This window comes from Geotrypetes seraphini, chromosome 7 (assembly GCF_902459505.1).
Source record: "Geotrypetes seraphini chromosome 7, aGeoSer1.1, whole genome shotgun sequence".
NCBI lineage: Eukaryota > Metazoa > Chordata > Amphibia > Gymnophiona > Dermophiidae > Geotrypetes > Geotrypetes seraphini.
In genome coordinates, this window is record NC_047090.1 from 21,724,386 (window position 1) to 21,747,855 (window position 23,470).

General features: G+C 42.2%; 1 protein-coding gene across 3 annotated transcripts in view; it reads right to left on the minus strand.

The window, feature by feature from the left end:
* LOC117363311 overlaps positions 1 to 23,470 on the minus strand; it is a 393,068-nt gene that overhangs the window by 211,784 nt on the left and 157,814 nt on the right. For all 3 annotated transcript variants that reach the window (XM_033950808.1, XM_033950807.1, XM_033950806.1), the window contains exon 3: positions 23,122 to 23,284. In XM_033950808.1, coding sequence (XP_033806699.1) covers positions 23,122 to 23,230 — 109 coding nt within the window. In that variant the 5' untranslated portion in view covers positions 23,231 to 23,284. The remainder of the gene's footprint in view (positions 1 to 23,121; positions 23,285 to 23,470) is intronic.

Sequence of the window (23,470 nt, forward strand, 5' to 3'; positions counted from 1 at the left end):
AAAGTATATACTGTATTTGATCATTATGGGAAGTTATTTGTCCTGTCTACAATTAGGCAGGTTGGCATTAGTCAGAATTTAGTTAACGTGGTGGCAGTATATTGAAATATCAGAACGATTAAGATAACCGTTTAACTTGTGCTGATATAATGATATTGGATATGAATATTTGGAACTAGAGAATGACATGGTGACAAAATTCTTCACCGTTCCCGTCCCCGCGGATAACCGCGGGAAGCCATCTTCATGTCATTCTTTAAGGAGAGAGGGAAGAATCAGAGTATGAATGGCCACAACCACTGACCTGCAAGCTTTGCTTTGAAGAATGCTGGTGTAGAAGGACTGATTATTTCCTGCGGTTATCTGCGGGGACGGGAATGGTGATGAATTTTTTCACCGTGTCATTCTCTATTTGGAACAACCAAGGTTATACCTGGGTTAAAAGTAGACTATGATATTTGACAGGACTAATGAGGAAGTTAGTGGCGAAAATCGCCATAGGTGAAATAATGTCCTAAGTGTGGAACCGCTTCAGAGAGTCCTTTTGTCCTGAATTATTATCATGAAGAATAACCTTGGCATTTCTAAAATTACAGTGAACCTTATATGTCAATTTGATTTAATGTGGGCGATTGTGTTAATGAAAGCCAACTGAAAGAACTTTTGACTGAGTTTAACTGATACAATTAGGCTTGAGCATTTATACCAGCTGTTGAGTTTGGCCTACAGTCAAGCATAAACATTGTATTCTATAATGGTTACCGCGCATTATATTGAGTCTGCGCTTAGCATACATCATCCCTGCTTGGCGATATATAGAGAATTATTCTTTTGCAGAATTGGCATTTAAAAGTTAATACAGTTTACTGTCTTTCAACTCCTCCAGAACTGCCCAAAGGTATAAACTAGCCTTCCCCTCCCCAAGCGGCATCCACTATGCAGGAAAATCCCTTCTCTTCAAAATCACAGGTCTTTGGAACGACCTCACCTCCCCGTTGCGGAACCTGAGCTCCCTTCAGTTATTCCGCAAACAACTGAAAACCTGGCTTTTCAGCAAGTTGTAACTCTATCTTTCCCCCCCTTCCCCCCCTTCTTCATATAAATTCATGTAATCCTTTTTTTTCTTCCTCTCTACCTACTATTTTAAGTTCTTGTAAACCGTGTCGAGCTCCATACTCATGGAGATGATGCGGTATATAAACTTAAGGTTTAGATTAGATTAGATTAGATACAATTCACTTTGTTAAGCCTAAAATTAGCTTTAATGCGATGTGATATGAATACTGCCTACTTTGTATTTTTTATGACATTACAATGGTCTCTGTAATCCAGTCCGGAGATCTTATGCTAGTTTGAACCACATAGGACCTTGTCATCTTGTAGCTGCAGTAGACCCACACAATTCAAACAGCAAAAGAGTTGCAGTGCGCCCAGTGGATAAATGGGTGCTAGTAGTCCCCCGTGAATTTTAGAAGCTATACTGGCTATATATTGCAGCATTTTACTAAAAATAGAGGGGCCGACATTCAAAGCAATTTAACCAGCCAGAAACTTCTAGTTAAATTGCATATTTGGGGCCAACCAGTTATATTTAACAGCTCTTAATCAGGTAGTGCCACTAAAAATGTCTGGTTAGTGCCCAATTCAAAAACAGTTATTTGTGGGGGGAAAGGCATTCTGGGGTCAAAGTCAGCACTTCACAAGTTAAGTGCCACTATTCAGCATTTAACCGACAAAGGTAACTGAATAAAAGTTAGTCCTACCTTTACACTGCTCATCATAGCTGGTTAAGTCTTGAATATTGCACCAAACTGGCTATGTTTGTGCTAGCTTCATATACCTGGAAATTCAGTGCCAGAGCCAGGACATGGCCTAGTATATTTATTCCATTTTCTATACTGTTCTCCCAGGGGAGTTCAGAACAGTTTACATGAATCTATTCAGGTACTCAAGCATTTTTTTGCTGTCTGTCCTGGTGGGCTCAGAATCTATCTAATGTACCTGGGTCAATGGGAGGATTAAGTGGCTTGCCCAAGGTCACAAGGAGCAGTTTGAACCCGCAACCTCAGGGTGCTGAGGCTGTAGCTTTAACCACTGTGCCACATTCTGGCCGGGGATAATGCCGATGATGGTCAGCATAATGCTGATCGCTGCTGGCTTAATATCAGACCTGGAGTGTCCAGGGATATAGGCATGTGTGGGCTTGAGTGGTTCATGGCCAATGCACTTTGGAATCAGGCTCTCTCAATTAATGGCAGTGGCTAATAAGAGGAGAACTGAAAATAGTGTCAATATCCACATCGCCTAGTACCCATCCATGTTAGTCCTTGGGACCCACAAAATAATATTGTACTTTGCAAGGTCTGCTTCTTTGCTTGTTTCCACACTGGATCTAGTGGACCATTTCTCTTATCACTTTCTCAATCTCTTTTACATTAAACATACTAAGGGCTCCTTTTACTAAGCTTCAGTAAGCACACTAACGTCTGCTGAATGTAGGTCAAAATGCACTTCCACGGGGCATGATTAGTCATCCCATGGCAGGTTTTGCACGTGCATGTGTTATTTTTTTGTGCTGGGAGGGGTGTTTTGGGGCAGATATGCCAATGGGATAATTAGCTTGTGGCCATCAATGCAGAAAAGGCAAAACTCAGCCATTTACCAGCAATATTGAAAATGGCCTTAGCACAAATTGTTGTGTTGGGGGGGTAGCGCAGGCCACTATTTTGCACTGCTTAGTAAAAGGGCCCCTGAGAGTGTATGATGGCTGTGCAATTGATAAGAATAGTCTGATGTTGAAAACATTTCAAGATACCAGGCCACAGCAATTAGAAATTAAAATACGACAATATGATTATTTTATCTCCAGCCAACTGCTACGCCAACAGCTCCAACTCCAACTCCAATGCCAACAGCTAAGCCAACTCCAGCCAACAGCTCTTCCATATCTCTCATCACTCCCTACTCCCCTCTCTAGGGACTCTGTCCTTCAAATAAGTCACTCTTGTCTATATCCTTCTCCTCCACAAAGTGGCGTTGTGAGGGTGAGAGATCCCCAGGGCGTGGGGTAGGCCCCCTCCCCCAACTCCTTCTCCACCTCCTCCTCCTTCCCTACGTACCCCCCACCACGCATGCACCCTATCCCTACTCATCCTTCTTTTAACTTCTCCGGCATGAGCAGAATCACCAACTCGCTGCCACATTGACGTTGGTCAACTCGCAACTCGCATTGGTGTCGGCTCTCCCTCTGACATCATTTCCTAGGCATGGAACCCGGAAGTGATGTCAGAGGGAGAGGCAACACTGGCGCAAGCAGCAGGTTGGAGTTCCTGCTCATGCTGGTGAAGAGATAGAGGTACCCTTACCAAGACAGCGCCCAGAGCGGACCGACCCCCTTCCTACGCCACTGTCTCCACAGTTGACTCAAACTCTGCTTCTTCCAACTGAAACAAACTTCCTGAGCGCCTTCTCTGGCCCTATTCAAATCCAGGCTAAAGGTTTACCTTTTTTGATGCTGTTTTTCATTCTTAACCAATGTTATTTTAATCACTTTCATAACTCCCTGTTTTCTCATTTGTCCTGTTTGTCTTGTCTTATACAGTTTAGGCTGAAAGCTCAGTTGGATAGGGACTCTACCTTACATGTATGTGAATAGCTCTGAGTATGTCTAGTAGCTCCATAGAAATGATACATAGTAGTAGTCCTGACAAATAGAAAGGGAAAGGGATTGGGACTTGTATACTGTCTTTTTGTAGTTTTACAACTACACTCAAAGTGGTTTAGATACAGTTATTTAAAGCATTTTCCCTATCTGTCACAGTGAGCTCACAATCTGTCTAATGTAATGTAGTAACATAGCAGATGACGGCAGATAAAGACCCGAATGGTCCATCCAGTCTGACCAACCTGATTCAATTTAAATTTTTAAATTTTTTCTTCTTAGCCAGTACTGTGCTTGGGTTCCAACTGCCAAAATTTCTGTTAAAACCTATTCCAGCCCATCTACACACTCCCAGCCACTGAAGCCCTCCCTAGCCCATCCCCCACCAAACGGCCATACACAGACACAGACCATGCAAGTCTGCCCAGTACTGGCCTTAGTTCAATTTTTAATATTATTTTCTGATTCTAGATCCTCTGTGTTCATCCCACGCTTCTTTGAACTCAGTCACAGTTTTACTCTCCACCACCTCTCTCGGGAGCACATTCCAGGCATCCACCACCCTCTCCGTAAAGTAGAATTTCCTAACATTGCCTTTGAATCTGAGACAGTGGAGGATTAAGTGACTTGCCCAAGGTCACAAGGAGTAGGGCAGGGTTTGAACCCACAACCTTAGGCTAATGAAGCTGTAGCTCTAACCACTGTGCTACACATCAGGAGCGGTGGCACTCCTCCCTGCCCTCCTTCCCCAATCCCCGCTGCCGTGCGCACTCCCCCCATAGAAACATAGAAACATAGAAAATGACGGCAGATAAGGGCCGCGGCCCATCTAGTCTGCCCACTCCAATGACCCTCCCCTATCTAACTCAGCGTAGAGATCCCACGTGACGATCCCATTTCTGCTTAAAATCAGGCACGCTGCTTGCTTCGATCACCTGAAGTGGAAGTTTATTCCAGCGATCAACTACTCTTTCGGTGAAAAAGTATTTCCTGGTGTCGCCGTGCAATTTACCGCCCCTGATTCTCCATGGATGTCCTCTTGTCGTCATCGGACCTTTGAAAAAGAAGATATCCTCTTCTACCTCGATAAGGCCCCCTTCTCTTCCCTTCCCCCGTACCTCTAGTTGTTCATGACCGCGAGCAACAAGAACTTCAATGTGTTTCTCATGACCCTATCATCTCTCCCGCTGACGCCACTTCCTATGCACGGCACCTGGAAGTGACGTCAGCGGGAGAGATGACATGGTGGCGAGGAGCACGTTAAAGTTGCTCGCGACGGTGAACAACTAGAGGTACGAGGGAAGAGAAGGAGGGCACACAGGACAGGGGGGATTGGAGAAGGAGGGTGCATGGCGAGGTGAGGAGTGGGAAGAGTTAGGAGCAGAGAGGAGAAGGGGTGCTGGCACCCCTACTAACATGGCGCCTGGGATACCCCCCCCCCCTTATTACGCTACTTGGCATAACTATTTATTCTTTGAATGCTCATTATTTGGCATTTTCCAGAATATTTATCATATTCCAACAGAGAATACAATAAAACCTTGGATTGCAAGTAACTTGGTTTGCAAGCGTTTTGCAAGACAAGCAAAACATTTGATTAAATTTTAACTTGATATACAAGCAAAGTCTTGCAATACAAATACATATAGTATAAACACATCACAACTGAGCCGATGGTTCTTCTCTCTCTGACGCTGCGGGAGTGTAGTGACTGTTCTAAATAAGCAAGGTCTTGCAATACAAGTACGTATAACATAAGAACATAAGAATTGCCCCTGCCGGGTCAGACCAGAGGTCCATCGAGCCCGGCAGTCCGCTCACGCGTCGGCCCCTCAGGTCCAAGACCTGATAGTGCTCATACCCTAAAACTGTCATACGCTTTTCGCTTATGACCTGTAGAGTAACCTTCTATCTATACCCTGTAATCCCCTTCGCTTCCAGGAAGTCATCCAGCCCCATTTTGAAACCCAGTATTGTACTCTGTCCTATTACCTCATTTGGAAGTGTGTTCCAGGTGTCCACCACCCTCTGAGTGAAGAAAAACTTCCTTGCATTCGTTCTGAATCTGTCCCCTCTCAGTTTTTCTGAATGACCTCTTGTTTTTGATGTCCCCGCTAGTCTGAAGAATCTGCCCCTATCCACCTTCTCTATGCCTTTCATGATTTTATACGTCTGTATCATGTCTCCTCTCAGTCTCCGCTTTTCCAGGGTAAAGAGCCCCAATTTGTCTAACCTTTCGGAATATGAAAGGTTCTCCATTCCCTTTATCATCCTAGTCGCTCTCCTCTGGACTCTCTCAAGCACCGCCATGTCTTTCTTAAGGTACGGTGACCAGTATTGGACACAGTATTCCAGATGTGGTCGTACCATTGCTCGATACAATGGCAGGATAACTTCCTTCGTTCTGGTAGTGATGCCTTTTTTGATAATGCCCAGCATTCTGTTTGCTTTCTTTGAGGCCGCTGCACATTGCGCCGCTGGTTTCATTGTTGTATCCACCACTATCCCCAGGTCTTTTTCTAGGGTGCCTTTCCCCAGCACCCTTCCTCCCATCGTATAGCTGTACATGGGGTTCCCTTTCACCATGTGCAAGACCTTACATTTCTCCACGTTGAAGCTCATCTGCCATCTTTTTGCCCATTCACACAGTTTGTTCAGGTCGCTCTGTAATTCTTTGCATTCCTCAACAGTTTCTACTCTGTTGGAGAGTTTTGTATCGTCCGCGAACTTGATAACTTCACATTTCGTGCCCGTTTCCAGATCGTTAATAAATATATTGAACAGCAGCGGTCCCAGCACAGACCCCTGTGGGACACCACTCGTGACCCCTTTCCAGTCAGAGTAGTGTCCTTTTACTACTACCCTCTGCTTCCTATCCGCCAGCCAATTTTGGATCCATCTGTGGACGTCCCCTTCCACCCCGTGGTTCCACAGTTTCTTCAGCAGGCGCTCATGGGGTACCTTGTCAAAGGCTTTTTGGAAATCCAGATATACTATGTCAATGGGGTTACCTTGGTCCAAATGTTTGCTTATCCCCTCGAAGAAATGCAGTAGATTCGTTTGGCACGATCGTCCTTTGCAGAAACCGTGCTGGCTTGTTCTCATCAGTTTGTTTTTTTCTATATGCTCATTGATACCTTCCCTGATCATTGATTCGACCATCTTCCCCGGAACTGAGGTCAAGCTCACCGGTCTATAGTTCCCCGGGTCGCCTCTCGATCCTTTTTTGAAGATTGGTGTAACATTTGCTATCCTCCAGTCTTCCGGGATTATCCCTGTTCTCAAGGATAGGTTGCATATATGCCTGAGTAATTCCGCTATTTCGTCTCTGAGCTCTTTCAGTATTCTTGGGTGGATCCCATCTGGGCCAGGAGATTTGTCAATTTTTAATCTATCTATCTGCCTGAGAACGTCTTCGAGGCTTACCTCCATGCATGATAATATTCCCTCTTGATTCCCCTTGAAGATTTTTTCCGGTTCTGGTACATTGGATGTGTCTTCTTTTGTAAAGACCGATGCGAAGAACTTGTTTAGTCTATCAGCCACCTCTTTTTCCTCCTTCACCACTCCTTTCCTGTCTCCCTCATCCAGAGGTCCCACCTCCTCCCTCGCTGGCTGTTTTCCTTTTACATATCTGAAAAATGGTTTAAAATTTCTTGCTTCCTTGGCTAGTCTCTCCTCGTATTCTTTCTTGGCTTTTCTGATCACTCGGTGACATTCTTTCTGATGCTTCCTGTGCTCTTTCCAATTTGCTTCAGTTTTGTCCTTTTTCCACTTCCGAAATGATGTTTTCTTGTCTCCTATCACTGTCTTTACTTCATTGTTTATCCATGCTGGGTCTTTAGTCTGATTCTTATTGCATCCTTTCCTAAATCTGGGTACATATAGGTTTTGTGCCTCGCTTACCATGTCCTTGAGTAGGGACCAGACTTGCTCCACAGACCGAGCTTTCTTGGACCTGTTTCTGAGCTTCTTCTTCACCATTTGTCTCATGGCATCATAGTTCCCTTTCTTGAAGTTAAACGCTGTTCCCTTTGTTCTCTTCCCCTTTGGTAATCCTACTTCCACTTGGAACAGTATCATGTTGTGGTCACTGTTTCCTAGCGGTCCCATTACTTCCTCTCCCTTTGCAGGTCCTTTTAGCCCGTTGAGGATCAGATCCAGGATCGCTGCCCCTCTCGTTGGAGTCTGGACAAGTTGTTCCATGAAACAGTCTTGGACGGCTTCCAGAAAATCCGTTTCCTTCGTGCATTTTGAATTTCCAAGACACCAGTCTATCCCGGGATAGTTGAAATCTCCCATAACTATAGTGTTAGCGTTCTCGCATTCCCTCTTCAGCTCAGCTACCATTTCTGTATCCTCTGCTTCCGATTGCCCATAGTATTTTGTATTAAAGTTTTGGGGTTGTGGAACGAATTGTCTGAGTTTCCATTATTTCTTATGGGGAAATTTGCTTTGATATACGAGTGTTTTGGATTTCAAGCATGTTTTCAGAATGAATTATGCTCGTAAACTAAGGTTTTACTGTATTAAGAAATCAAACCTAGCAACTAGTTGTATCTGTATGACTTCAGTGTACAAATCCCAAATTATTCATGCATCATGGGATGGAACTTGCTCATCTTTTCCCATGAAAATGTTGACTTAAATAATTTGGGCATAAGCCACTCAAAGCAATTTAACACTGGCTTTTACAAAGCTGCAGTAGAGATTTCTACTGCAGGCCGGTGAGGTAAATGCTCTGACACTCATAGAATTCCTATGAGCATCGGAGCGTTTATCTCACCAATCCGCGGTAGAAACCTTTACCGCAGCATTGTAAAAGGAGCCCTAAATTTTTTAACTTATTATAAATTCTTTCATAAATGTTAATTCTTTCTCTTTTTTTCAAGAAAGCAACACGGTTTTAATGATTTCCTGTGTCTTTCATTTTTTTTTTGTTGTTATGATAAAGAAAAAATGTCACTGCCCGTATATGATTACTAGGTATTTCCATTACCTTTCCCCATGTGAGATTTGTAAATGAAAAGAGTGAAAATGGAACTTGATTTTTAATTTAGATCTTCTCTATTGTCTGATGTTTTAGCAATGCAGGCAGCGCAATCCCCGACACTAGAACCAAGTACTCTCTTTCATCCAAAAACTCTGATCCCTTTAATACACAAACTACGAAAGGGCTAGTGAAAATGATGTGGTGGCTTTATGAAAACCAAGGAAATCCTCTGAGTACAATCCCTCGCTTGTCTGGGGTTTTTTTTTTTTGTTGTTGTTTTTTTAACATATCACAGACCATGCGATCTAAAGTCATTCTGAGGGATAAAAGGACAGAGGCTGCCACCAGGTCTCTGCCAGGAATTTCCCCCCCTCAGTTCCCAGTCTTAGCCCATCTGTTATTCAGAGTCTACGTGAATGGCATGTGTCAAGAGAGTTATCCTTGTGCAAACTGCCCAAAGAAATCACCCGGCCAACTTCCTTTCTCTTCCATGGATTCAGCAATTGTTGCTGAGCCGACCACCATATGGCGAATAATTAGTATTTCGACCCCACTCCAGAAAAATGTTCACTTCTTTGCTGGGAGTGAGCAATATGTGTGTTATGAACAGCGGATAATGAATGCCTACACATTAACAAGCATTTGGATTTTTTTTTTTTTTCCAGGCTTCCATCTTTAACCCTTTACTGTGCATTAAAATCATTCCAAAGATCAGGTCTTAAAGCCTATCATATTGGAGAAAAGCAAAATGAAGACTGTTATAGAAAAAAAAAAGGTATAGTTTTGCATTTCTAGACAGAAATTTATGTGTGCAAGCTATCAGAATTTGCATCCTGAAACTGGAATTTATAGTTGATGTGTTTGAGCTCAGGCAAAATGTAGGTTTCACTAGATTAAGAGCTCCTTTTACTAAACTGCGCAGTGGTTGAATCTACAGCCTCAGCACCCTGGGGTTGTGGGTTCAAACCCTGCACTGCTCCTTGTGACCCTGGGCAAGTCACTTAATCCTCCAGGTACGTTAGATAGATTGTGAGCCCACCGGGACAGAGAGGGAAAAATGCTTGAGTACCTGATTGTAAAAACCGCTTAGATAACCTTGATAAGCGGTATATAAAATCCTAATAAACTTGAAACTTGAACGTGATAATGCCATGCGCGCATAGCGCAGGAGTTAGCGCACGTTAAAAAATGCTACCGCAGCTTAGTAAAAGGAGCCCTAAGTTATTTGTGTGCCTAACAAATGATAAATATGGAAGGCTCACCTGTACTTTTAGTACACGTCTTTCTAGATTCAGTTTTGACCTGTACAGTGAATGTGTATCCTTTATCATTATTTCTTATGTCTAATGGTCTTTCAAGAGGAATTAAGAGACAAATCTCAAAGTTGATCTAATGGCTCTGTAGTATTTCTACACTGGAAGTTCAAGTATAAAGGTTCAAGTATAAAGGATGAACTCTGTCATCTTAACCTCTCTGAGAGCATCTTAAATCTCGCACTTAAACTTTTGAGATGCTGATAACTACAAAAAAGTCATCACTTGGCTCAGAAGTAGTATGTTGTTGATTTACTCTCAGGCTCTAGGACAAGTACTTTGGCAGATCTTTAGATACTGAAATCTTAGCTTTTTCCAAAATCTTTACTCTTTCCAAAAATACTAGTTCTAGGGGGCATGCAATGAAGCCACTAAATAGCAGATGTAAAACAAACCAGAGAAAATATTTATTTCCTCAAAATGGCCCTCTTTTACTAAGAATACCTTATTTATTGGTATAAGCTCAAACATTTGATGTAAAATGGGGGAGAAGGTAAAATGTTGTGATATAATACTACCCAAAATGTATAGTGAAGAGGAAGACCACAGTACTGGGGAACTACGTTCAATAAATGAGAGCACGGACTACAACTCATATGTTAATAGTGATGGCGCTCTATGGAGTTTGCCCCGTACATCACTATGTCTCCTCAGTGTGAAAAAATAGTGCTCATAAAAGTGAAAATAACATAACAAAATCACACACTAATTTCTTCCAGTTTTTAAGTTTTTTTACAAATCTTCTCCCCTTCTTTTTTCTTCCCATGCTAGTTCAAAAGTGGTTTTCATTGCTCACAAGTCATTGTAGCCCTATGAGAGAAAAGGCCAAGTTCACTTATCTTTATCCGAAGGACACGTTCACAGCCCGACAGAGCTCCGTTTCGTAACTTCTTCAGGAGCAGGAAATAAACATCCTTTCATGTCCCAGGCAGGATTATTTCCAAATTTGTCTCAGTAATTCTGCCCGAAAAAAATGTGGGGAGCCTCAATGAATAAGCTACTCCCCACCCAAAGTTGAAAATCAACAGGAGCAATGATATTTGCAAATATCAGACGCTATTAAATCCCCGCAAAGGCAACACACTCCCCCTAGACAAAGATCTCACCTATCACGATCAAATCAGTTTATTGACCCATAAATGCTTTTACAAATTTCGACTAATTCGCTCCATAACCTCTGTTCTCGAACCTGCCTCTATTCAAACCCTAACTCATTCCCTGATTAATTCACATTTTGATTATTGCAACTCTCTATATCATGACATAACTCAAAGGAAATCCGTTGATTACAACTGATCCAAAACACCACCACTAAACTTATCTACAAAGCAAGAAAGTATGACGTCACCCTGCTACTCCAGACTACTTAAGCCACCTCTATGCAGCTCTACTAGGCTTTCTTGTAGCAGATGCTGATGTTCCGGGGGCAGGTATGTACATTTTTATTCTGAACTTTGTGTGTGTGTGACGTGGTCAGTGAACACAGGGGGTATGTGTGGGGTCTTTACTTTGTCCCTGCAGTGGTTATCTGGTCACTTTGGATACTTTTGGGGCACTTTACATCATCTAACTCACAACGTATAAGTTCCATCTAAGCAGTCTCATCAAACCTTCAATTATCCCTGCAGGACGACTAAGTCTAGGTCTGCCCACTTCCCATCCACATTCCACCCTAACCATGCCTCCAAAAATGCCCCTTTCAGCTCTGGGTGCACAGTGACATTCAGAGGCCTAAAAAGTCCCTGGATATGTCTAAAAAGCCGTTTCAATTAATTATCGGCACTTGAACGATCTGTCTTATAGATTGTCAAAGTGGCAACTTGGGCGGGTTTTTAGATGTATTTTGATTATGAGCCCCTTAACGTATTTTAATACTTTCTTCTTACATTAAACAACTTCAAACTTGACTCATGGAGATCCTGACAGGTACCTCATTTCAGAATTGTTTTAAACTTTCTCCTGAGCATACCAATTTTCTCCTTCCTTTTAACACTGTAAACAGATGAAACACTAAAAAACACTATAATTTACCGTATTTTTCGCTCCATAAAACGCACCTGACCTTAAGATGCACCCTAGATTTAGAGGAGGAAAACAAGAAAAAAACCATTCTGAACCAAATTCTCCCTGCCAGGCTCTGCACCCAACCCCACACTCCTCGCCAGGCTCTGCATCCTGTCCCCCCTTCCTGCCAGGCTCTGTACTCCTGTACTCCTTCTGGTGGTCTAGGTAGGCCGGGACAGGGCACAGGGCATGCAGGCCTAGTGACAGGCAGGCAGGCCTAGTGGCCTTCCTTCTGTGCCACTCTTGACTCTGGCACTGCCACGCGGGAGTCAGCTGGAGGGAAGGGCAGGAGGCTGAAAGGAGAACTTTTTAGTAGCCCCTCATCGTTTTGTGGGGGGTATTTTTTTTATCAGACCATACACATTTTGAAGATTTTGGATTATGGTTTTTCTGAAGCAGCTCCAGTGAAATATGTCAGGACCCAAGACGTTTTGACACAGATAAGTGCACCGTTTGTGTTTTGATAATATTTATATATGGAAAAATGTTTTTGACTAGGGTTTTCTTATCAGTGTAATGACTAAGACATGTCACTTGAGGTCTCTTCAACAACACTTCTGAGCATAAAGTTTTCACATATACATGAGGTACCATTTGAAGAAAAGTACTGTTTTTTGTTTGAGCACATTTACTCAGCAGCTTTTGTGAGTTTTGTATTCCCTATAGTTTTATTAAGCTTAATATTCAGCACTAAACCACATAAGGTGAACCTCATAAAGGGGTCCTTTTATTAAGGTGCGTTAACCGATTTAGCATGTGCTAAACGCTAAGGCATCCATTATATTCTATGGGCACCTTAGCATTTAGCGGGCGCTAATCTTTAGCACGCGCTAAATCAGTTAGCGCGCCTTAATAAAAGGACCCCCAAAGATAGGACAGCTTTACTTTATGCGGTAATCTTCTGCAGTTAAATGCTCAATATCAATACTTAAACGCATAATTGCCAACTTTGCCCCAGACAAATAACTGGTTTTAGCTTAGGTGCTGGCCATGGATATTTAGCGGTACTATCTACGGACAAGAGGACATGGTTTGAAGCTAAGGGGGGACAAGTCCAGGACAAATGTCAGGAAGTTCTGCTTCACGCAGCGAGTGGTGGACGCCTGGAATGCTCTGCCAAAGGAGGTTATTAAGGAATCCACTGTGCTAGGATTCAAAGGCAAATTAGATGCACATCTCCTTACGAGAGGCATAGAGGGTTATGGGTGACTAAAACTACATCAGGTATATACCTGATAGGGCCTCCACGTGTGCGGATCGCCGGACTCGATGGACCATGGGTCTGATCCGGAGATGGCAGTTCTTATGTTCTTATGTAAGTGCCATGCTTTGTGAACTTTGGTTTGGCATCCTTGTCAGGCAATATTTGCCGTGCTATCTTTTACCATACTATGTCTGAAAATGTGGTGCAGTGGTTAGAACGGTGGATTGCAGATTCCAATCCACACTGCTCCTTGTGACCCTGGACAGGTTTTCCAGATCCCCATTGCATCGGGTACATTAGATAGATTGTGAGCCCACTGGGACAGGCAGGGAAAAATGCTTGAGTACCTGAATAAATTCATATAGACCGTTCTGAGCTCCACTGGGAGAACAGTATAGAAAATTGAATAAATAAATAAATTAGTGATTTAAATGGCCAGAAGTTTCTCCTGACTATTTAAATAGCTTTGAATATTGGCCGGCAGGAATATAGAAGGCATTACATACAGCTGCCAGATAAAATAAAGAATCTTGTTAAGTAGTAGCATAATTTTGCTAGATACAGTGGTGCCTCGCATAACGAACGCCTCGCACAACGAACGCTGCACACAACGAACTTCATGTCTTGATTCACACAACGAACTTCGTTTCACACAACGAACTTCGTTTCACACAACGAACTTCGTTTCACACAACGAACTTCGTTTCACACAACGAACTTCGTTTCACACAACGAACTTCACACAACGAACTTCGTTTCACACAACGAAGTCGCCCGAGCTGCCGATGTATTGCATCCTTCCGCGCAGGCACTGCAGGCAGTCATTAGTCACTGCGCTTAACTGCCCTCTCTCACTGTATACAGTCGTCCTTTTAAGATAAACTCAATATTTTTTATATATCATGGCTTCTAAAAAAAGCAGGAAGGTGATTTCTGTTGAAATGAAACGGGAAATAATTAGAAGGAGTGAATGTGGGGTAAAACAGTGTGACCTCGTCAAAGAGTTTGGCCTCAGCAAGACCACCATTTTCACCATTTTGACAAATTTATCTTTTTTATGTCATCTTAGCATATTTTATGCTGCAGAACGAATTATTTTTTTTAACATGTATTGTTATGGGAAAACGCGTTTCACATAACGAACTTTTCGCATAACAAACTTGCTCCTGGAACGAATTAAGTTCGTTGTGTGAGGCACCACTGTAGTTGAGAAAGTGGTGTTTCCAGCATATTCAGCATGACATCAAGCATTTTTGAAGAATAAAGCTCACAAAAAATTTTAAGACTCTCAGCTGCATGTATATTTGACCTTGATTTGCTATAGGGGAACTCCCAGGCTTACACGCTGAACTTCTGCTTTTCATGGATAGCTAAAGGTTGCCCAACCTCTCATCCTGTCATCCAACAGACTGTATGCCCTGAGCTGTCATAACCTTTTCAAATACAGAGAAGGTTACTCAGAAAAGTTTGAGCATGACATCTTGCTGGTGCATTTGGGGGCATCTCATCAAACCACATGAGCTTAGAAGTATCAAAAAGAATGGAAAAAAAAAATCTACATATGACATGCTAGACAATCAAAAGTTGGTGAAAGAAAAGTGGCAATGCAGATTTGAAAAAGCATGAGCAGAGCAAGTTTGTCTGTTGTCTCTTCCATCCACTTGCTCTCGTCTTTGTTGCAGTCATTTACATCATTTCATTATTTACATTCTCCCTCTCTCAAGGACCCCTGATGAAATCATAATACAGCTGAAACATGAACCGTGTTGGGTCTGAACAAAAAAATCTGCTTGATTTCAACTCATTTTTGACTGCAAATCTAACGGTTCTCTTCTTTAGGGTCCGGACAACCCATTCGCTTGATCACATTTGATTTAGGTTATATGTACATAGGTTTTTTTAGTCATTTGGATTTTTGCATTGTTTTATACTATTGATGCTTTTATGATATATAGTATTTGGTGTTTTGATATATTTTAATCATTTTTAATAAACTACATTTTATTTTCCATTTTTAACGCACCATAATTTTATCATTTTTTTTCCTGTATCATCCAGGGACTCTTGTCCTACCTTTTATTTTTGTTTGGCTAGCTAAATCATAGCCAGTTAAGTGCAATATTCAGCACTTAACCGGCTATGGGGCACTGCATAAAGGCAGGACTGACTTTTATGTAGTCCTAATTATGTGGTTACCATGGCTGGATAAGTTTTGAAATTCAGCCAAGTGCTGACTCCGCCTCCAGATTGCCCCCAAAATAGCTGATTTTGAATTAGGCACTAATTGAACATTTTCAGCAGCACTAACTGGTTAAATACTTCATGTCCAGTTAGTCCTAAACAAGATCCACTTCTGGCCAGTTAAATTGTTTTGAATATTGACCCCTATATGTTATATTAAGTAATTGTTCAGAAAGATTGAATCTTGTACATCAACTTTGATGTCCAAAGGCAGTTAAATAAATTATGGATTAAATATTAAATGGTTAAAAATGTCATATTACCCTGCTTCTAAACTCATAGGCACCAGAACAGGAGGGGGGGCACAGGGTCCATGGTCTCTCCCCAAATTGGCGGTGGCTCTGCCACCCCCCACATACCTCCTCTTTTAGCCACTCTAATTTTAAATTTTCAGCATGTGGTGTGCTATTCTTTCCTTCCTCCCCCACAGTGGGACTCTCGGCATGACATCTCACTTCACCTCCTGACTCCAACACCTCCTTCCCAGTCGCTGTTATTTTAAATCTTCAGGTAGTCGACTCGGAGTGTCTAGGAATTCAGCCTTCTGCCTTTGGCCTGCCCTGGAACCCTTCATTTCACAGCAGCCCGCCTAGGCAGGAACAGGAAATTGCTGCTGAATGAAGACTTCCAGGGCAGGCCGAAGACAGAAGGCTGAACTCATTGACACTATGGTGTGGCTGCCTGAAGATTTCCACACCTCCTCCCCAGTCGCTGTTATTTTAAATCTTCGGGCAATTGTGCTGCAGTGTCAACGAGTTCAGCCTTCTGCCTTCAGCCTACCCTGAAAGTTTTCATTCGGCAGTAACTTCCTGTTCCTACCTAGGCGGGCTGCTGCAGAATGAAAAACAAAATCACCAGACAACAAAGGTAGGAAATATGATTTTATTTTCAATTTAGTGATTGATATGTGTCCATTTTGAGAATTTATATCTGCTGTCTAAATTTTGTACTGTTCAGGAAAAAATTAATTGCTTTTTATTTCTTTGGTGTTCTAATGCAATATAGAATCTGGCATCTTAGGGTTTCGTTTGTGTATATTAGTTCTTTTACCTCCCCTTTTAAAAAAACCATAGCAGTAGCAGCTCCCACGCTCATAGAATTCCTATGTGCATCGGAGCTGTTACTGCCACAGCCAGCACTAAAAACTGCACTACAGTTTTGTAAAAGGGGATAGTTTGTGGTCCTGTGTTTGCATAGGGGTTATCTGTGTTCTGCATATGTGACCAAGGCCAGGTGTTCTGGTAGGAATGAATGTTGAGAAGCATACAGTATGGTTTAATTTTTTGGAACCTAGGACAATACCAGGTGGACTTACAGTCTATGACCCAAAAATATCAAAGAAGAGACAAGTTAATTTAATCATGTATTTTTAATGGGTATAAATAATGGGTAAACTGGATGGACCGTTCAGGTCTTTATCTGCCGTCATTCATTTACTATGTTAACCATTATGGTACGTATTGTTAATAAGATTATATTGTGTGTAGATTTGTAAAGTGAAGGAAACACTTGCATTACAATTAGTACTCTTTATTATGGGGGGTGGGTTCTGGGGCAGATCTTGGGCCCCTCCAAACAAAAAAGTGTTCTGCTGCCTATGTCTAGACCTACCCTATTCTTGTCCTTTTGTAGCAAGGAAATATGAATGCCCCAATCTGGATATTCCATTTCCCACATATACACCCTATACAAAATAGGGCTTTTAGTTTATTTTTTTTCATTACAATGCTTCCAAGGTTTTGGGATACTTGTATTAAAATTTCTGAACATTGGAATTATCCCGTTTTTGTCTTCTGTAATGATTTCATGTACCCCACTGCTTTTGCTCATGGAAAGCAATATATTGATTTCCTCGCCTAACAAATGCATTCAGAAATTGAGCTGTACACAGTGAAGAGATTATAACTGTCTTATGCTGGCAGCAATTTACTAAGTGGTCTGGAAGTGTCCAGTGATGAGAAAGGTGAGAAATGTGGTAGCCTTCAAGCATTCTGGTATGCTGGGCTGTAGCTAAGCCTCTAGAAAGCAGCAAGAGTAGAGAATGATCTCCTTGTCAAAATTAAACCTGTACAGGTATTGCTTCTTAAACAAATCCAAGAACTGTTTCCTGGAATTCAGAGGTTACATTCTCCTCCTCTGTTGCCTTTCCACTCCTCTGAGCTAGAGCAAACAGGAATTACTCATACTGCCCACCATCAGCAACTTCACTACTATCACTATGAGCTGAAAAGTTCTCAACCCAACCAAAAAGGGAATGACATATAGCCAAGAAACTTATATTCACCCTTAACACACTTGTTTAACACACTTGCCATATCATGTCTAAGGTGACCCGTTTTGAACGGGACAGTCCTGCTTTCGGATCCCCTGTCCCGTTGTCCCCACACACAGCTTCGGGACACCAAAATGTCCCGTTTTCAGGGACAGCATCCCGAAGCTGTGCGCAGGGACAACGGGACAGGCGATCGCTTCCTGTCCCTCTCTGCCTCACCAAAAGGAAAAAAAAAAAAAAGCATCCCTTCCGGCCCGATTTAAACTCCCTTCCCCCCCTCCCCCCCAGTCCACCGCTGCTGCTCTTCTGCTTACCTTCCTGCCTAATTGCGCCCAGAAGCCTTCTTCCCGACGTCAATTCTGACATCGGGGAGGACATTTAGGGCCAGCCAATCGCTGCTTGGCTGGCCCGAAAGTCCTCTCCGACGTTAGAATTGAAGTCAGGAAGAAGGTTTCTGGGCGCAATTAGGCAGGAAGGTATGCAGAGGAGCAGCGGCGGTGGACCGGAGGGCCTGGAGGGAGACTTTTTTCCCGCAGCAGAGAGGTAGGTAGGCAGGCAGGCTGGCTGGCTCTGGGGGAGGTAGGCTGGCTCTGGGGGAGGCAGGCTGGCTTTGGGAGAGGTAGGCCAGCAGGCTTTTTGGGAGGGGATGGGACAAAGGCTGGAAGGCAGTGAGAGGGACATAGGAAGGAGAGATGAACGAAGGAGAGAAAGAGGTAGAGAAGGTAGGGGGATTGTAAGTAGAAGAAAGACTAGAGTGATAAAGGCCTGGACCAAAGGGGAAAGACAGGAGGCAGCAGCAAGACTTTGGGAGGTGCAGACAGAGGGGGAGAGCCCCTGAGGAAGAGCAGAGAGAGGCAAGATCATAGCAGAGGAGGGAGAGAGAGGGAGACCTGGAACAAAGTTACAAAAGAGAACTGATACTGGATCTGGGGGCACTAAGGACATAGGAAGGAGGCACTGGGGACACTAAGGACATAGGAAGGAGGCACTGGGGCACTAAGGACATAGGAAGGAGGCGCTGGGGCACTAAGGACATAGGAAGGAGGCACTGGGTGCACTAAGGACATAGGAAGGAAGGAGGGAGGGAATAGAAAGGGACAATTGTTGGGTCTGAGTGCAGAAAGAAATGAAAGAAAAGGATGCACAGTCAGAAGGAAATGCAACCAGAGACTCATGAAATCACCAGACAGCAAAGGTAGGAAAAATGATTTCATTTTCAATTTAGTGATCAAAATGTGTCAGTTTTGAGAATTTATATCTGCTGTCTATATTTTGCACTATATTTGTCTATTTTTCTATAGTTACTGAGGTGACATCTTTGAAACCCCTCAAATATAAATGATAATTAACATTTTCTCTGCGTATAGGGTGCTTTGTGTTTTTTTAAATTTTATGGTTACCATTATGAAATAAAATATTGAGTGTACATGAAAAATGAATGGAAGAAATTGTGGGCGGGACTAGGGCAGGATTGAGGCGGGGCTAGGGCGGGATTGGAGGTGGGGCTAGGGCGGGATTGGGGGTGGGATTGAATATTAATAGATGTCCCGTTTTGATGAAAAAAATAAATGGTCATGTTAATCATGTCAGAAGTTTCTGTAACCCTTCCAAAAATACTCTGATGTCTGGTCACTGAAAGACTGCTCTGCTGCTGCAATCACTCAAAAACTGTCACCCTTTCAAACTCTTTTTAAGGTTTGGAAACAGAAAATAGTCAGATCTGGTGAATAGGGTAGATGGTCTATGCACTGAAACCCCAACTGCTTCAAAACATCCTTCGTTTTGCCAGCCTTGTGAGCAGATGCATTGTCTTGCATAAAAATAACTCCTTTCCACAACTTCCCTTTCTGTTTTTCTTTCAATGCCTCCTTTAATCAATACAGTAGTATTCAGCATTAAGTGTTTGGTCCCTTGGAAGACAGTCAATCATTACAGCACCCTTCCTGCAGACTTTTGGGTCTTGAATTTCCTTGGTCTTGGAGAACCTGAGTGCCGCCATTGCGTGGAATGTTGTTTTGTCTCAGGATCATAGTGGTGTAATCAAATTTAATCAACAGTAACTAGTTGTTCCAAAAAGTTGGCACCAGCTTGCTGAAAATGTTGCAAAATCATCTTGGAAGTGTCCACTCAATGTCATTTCTCGACAGCATTCAAACATTTGGGCACCTATTTTGCTGACAGCTTCCGCATACCCAGCTGCTCATGGATTATACACCCAACATGTTCCCTGGATATCTGTAGTGTCTCAGCAATTGTTTTAGCCGATAGTCACCGATCTTTCAAAATCAAGTCATGGTCAACAATTTCAGGAGTTTATTTTATTTAAACTATGCTTGCTTACTTTTAAATCTTTATTATTTAAAACCCCTGCCTTTATTTTTAGAGTCTTAATCTCTTACTCTACCTCAAGACTGTTGAGATCACAAGACCAACACTTATTGGCCATTCCTTCATTAAAAGTTATCAATATGAGGCGTCACACTATTTTTTCAATAACCGCTCCCCAGTCCTGGAATGACCTCCCATTATTTATAAGAGAGGAAAAGAATTTGGACAAATTTAAGACCAAACTTAAGAGTTTCCTTTTTAAAGATGCTTTTAGTGAATAAATTTAATGGTTTTGTCTCTTTTTATCTCATATTTCATTACAAACTATATTTGTTTCCCCTCCTAATGTTCTTACCTTAAATATATTTGAATTAAATATTGATTGTAATCCATTAATAATTTTCCCTTTTGTGTTGATATTGTATGTATAGGTTAATTAATTTGATTGATATAAACTTTGTATAGGATTGTTTGTATTCGTTATTTTAATTTGTTATGATTTATGTATGTTTGATTTGTTACCCATATTTGATTATTTAAGAAATTGTACATCGCCTAGAACTTGGAATAGGCGATTAATCAAATTATATAATAAACTTGGAAACTTGGAGTTGACAACATTTGAGGCCTCCCAGACCTTGCTGCATCTTCAATCTCGAAATCTCCACCCTGAAAGTTTGCACACCACTTCACTGTGGAGTATGAGGGGCATTTGCAGAATAGGAACTTCATGACGGCTCAGAGTTCCACATTTGAAAATTCCACACTTTTCGTTGACATGGTTCAATCAATTATCTGAAACAATGTCAAAATATAGCATTACAAGTCCGCCAATTGGCACATTGCAAAATAAAATAGAGTGAGAACAGAAGAGAGAGTGACAAAGTAGTTTGGGATTCCAATGTAGGTTAAAAGGCAACAGAGGACAATGAAATATAAAGATAAACACTATCTAATCACAAACTCTGAAGCAAATGTCTTGCACTGATCCCTTCTCCATGAAACAGGTCCCAAAAGACATATTGCTCCATTTAGACATTATTATAGCATGTATTAAAGTAGATCTTAACTTATAATGATGTAGACACTGAATGATGTTTTAAAATAGATAGCCCCTGATATTGAGATGCAGGAGGTAGCCCAGCTATATCCTGTAGTAGGCGGTGATCCCAAAATACTGGAGCTATATCCAGCCACCGGCATTGAATTTCCAGCGTAAAGTTCACTGCCTCAGACTCATAGCCAGCCAAGCCAATATACAGCAACTTAGCTTTGCCAGCTAATATAAAGCAGAAAAGGATAGGCCTGTTTTTTAGGTGGGTCTCTCTAGCCGCTAATCTTAGCCGGACAACCACTGAATATTGGTGGTGACTGGCTATGTCACATGACAAAGCCAGTCACCAGCTAATTTAGTAAGCCAGATATTCAGTGGAAGATAGCCAGCTGTCTTCTGCTGAATATCATACTCCTGGTGGAATTCTGTGCAACTGCACAATGCAGAATTTGTGCAGAATTCCCCAGGCACACAGAATACCTGTTTTCTGCACAGAATCTCTGCTGTGGCTCAGAATTGTATTGGCAGGTCCTCTTTCTGGCCCAGAATCACTTCGGAACTTCTTCTCTGTGGCCCGAATCACTGCTGTGACATTTTCAGTCAGCCTGCGTGGGCTCTACAGGCTTCCCTCTACCGCGGTCCCACCCTTGATGATGTCACGTCCTCTTTCTTCAGGCAGGACCACAGTAGAGGGAAGTCTGCAGAGCTAGTGGCCGGGTTGCTGATTGGAAACATCACTGAGGTACTTCAAATGCTGGATTGGGAACAGAGGAGAGAGTGTTGGCTGGGGAGGATGGGGAGAGAGAGTGAGAGACGTTGGCTGGAGAGGGGAGAACAAGGGTGAGATAGAGATGTTGGCTTGGGGGGGCAGGGGTGAGAAAGATGCTGGCTCAGAAAGAATAGGGAGAAGACAGATTGCTGGCTACAGATGAATAGGGAGAGAGACACTGGCTCGGAGGGGGGTGGGCAGGGTTAGAGATGCTGGCTCAAGAGAAAGAAGGAGATAGCATGAGAAAAGCAGAAAACGGGACTCTGGGACCTAAATGAATGGGAAAATAAACTGCTCAGCCAACAAAAGAAAAAAAGTTTTTTAAATTCTGAATTTATTGAAATATATCAGCTTCTAAAAATGGTTTTCAACAACATAAAGGCAAAGTGAAGTACTATGAAAATAAACCAGCCAAACTTCACTAAGGTGGGCTTTTACAAAGGTATGCTGCAAGAAAAAAGTCAATAAGTGAGAAACACTTGAAAGCTCTTTCTTTAGTATAATTTAATGAAAATACTGAATTGCATTGAAATTCGAAATTCTGGATAATAATTGGCAAAAATATTGTTTAAATGTTGCCAAACAAACTTGCAGAATTTTGAATTGTTTTGCACAGAATTCCACCAAGAGTAATATCAGTGGATAACATGTTAAGTGGTACTTAGCCAGCCAGGACCATTCCCAACCAGCTAAGTACTGCTCAATATCAGGATAGTATTTATGCGCTACTCTCCATAACAAAAAAACACACCTCTTTTGTAGGTACATTGGGGCTGATATTTAGACTGTGGGAAGTAGCCTGGCTACCTCCTGCAGTCAGTGGCATTGAATTTCCAGTCTAAGTTCAGTTGCATTTGACATAGCCAACCAAGTCAATATTCATTGGCTGGCCAGCTAAATTATAGTGGCCAATGAATATTGGTGCTGACTAGTTATATCATGTGACAAAGCTGTTGACTGTAATTTTCAATGGGAGATAGCTGGCTATCTCCTACTTAATATCAGCGGTTAGCCGGCTTAGTGCTATTTAGCCAGCCAGGAGCTGCCCCTGGCCGGCTAAATAGCACTGACTATCAGGCAGATATTTCTCTGCATGATGCACTATATGTATGTGTGATCTACATTATAGAATAACATTGAATGCCCAACACTCAAAACACATCTGTTTTTACATGCATACTTGCCACAAATCCATAGTAAAATTAACTCCTTCATGCATTACCTGAAGTGTTCCAAGAATTCCTTAAGGTGGAGGGCGCATCCTTGAAGTGATTCTGTTGCTTGACAGGCCGGGGAGGTTTGGTAGTAATTAGATTAGGCGAAGTCTTCATATGTGCAATAAATCTAGCACATGTTAATGGAGACCTCACACAAGCATGATCATTCTGTATGAAGAATGTACAACACAGTATACACAACTGTCAGACTCATCCTTATATTGATAAAGGTTTAGACTATACGCAGTTACATTAAAATAGTTTTTCTCCACTAGGGAACAAAATACTGGTCCTTTATTAGATCATTATTTTTCTTCTTTCATAATCTGAATTCTAAATATTCATGTGCATCTT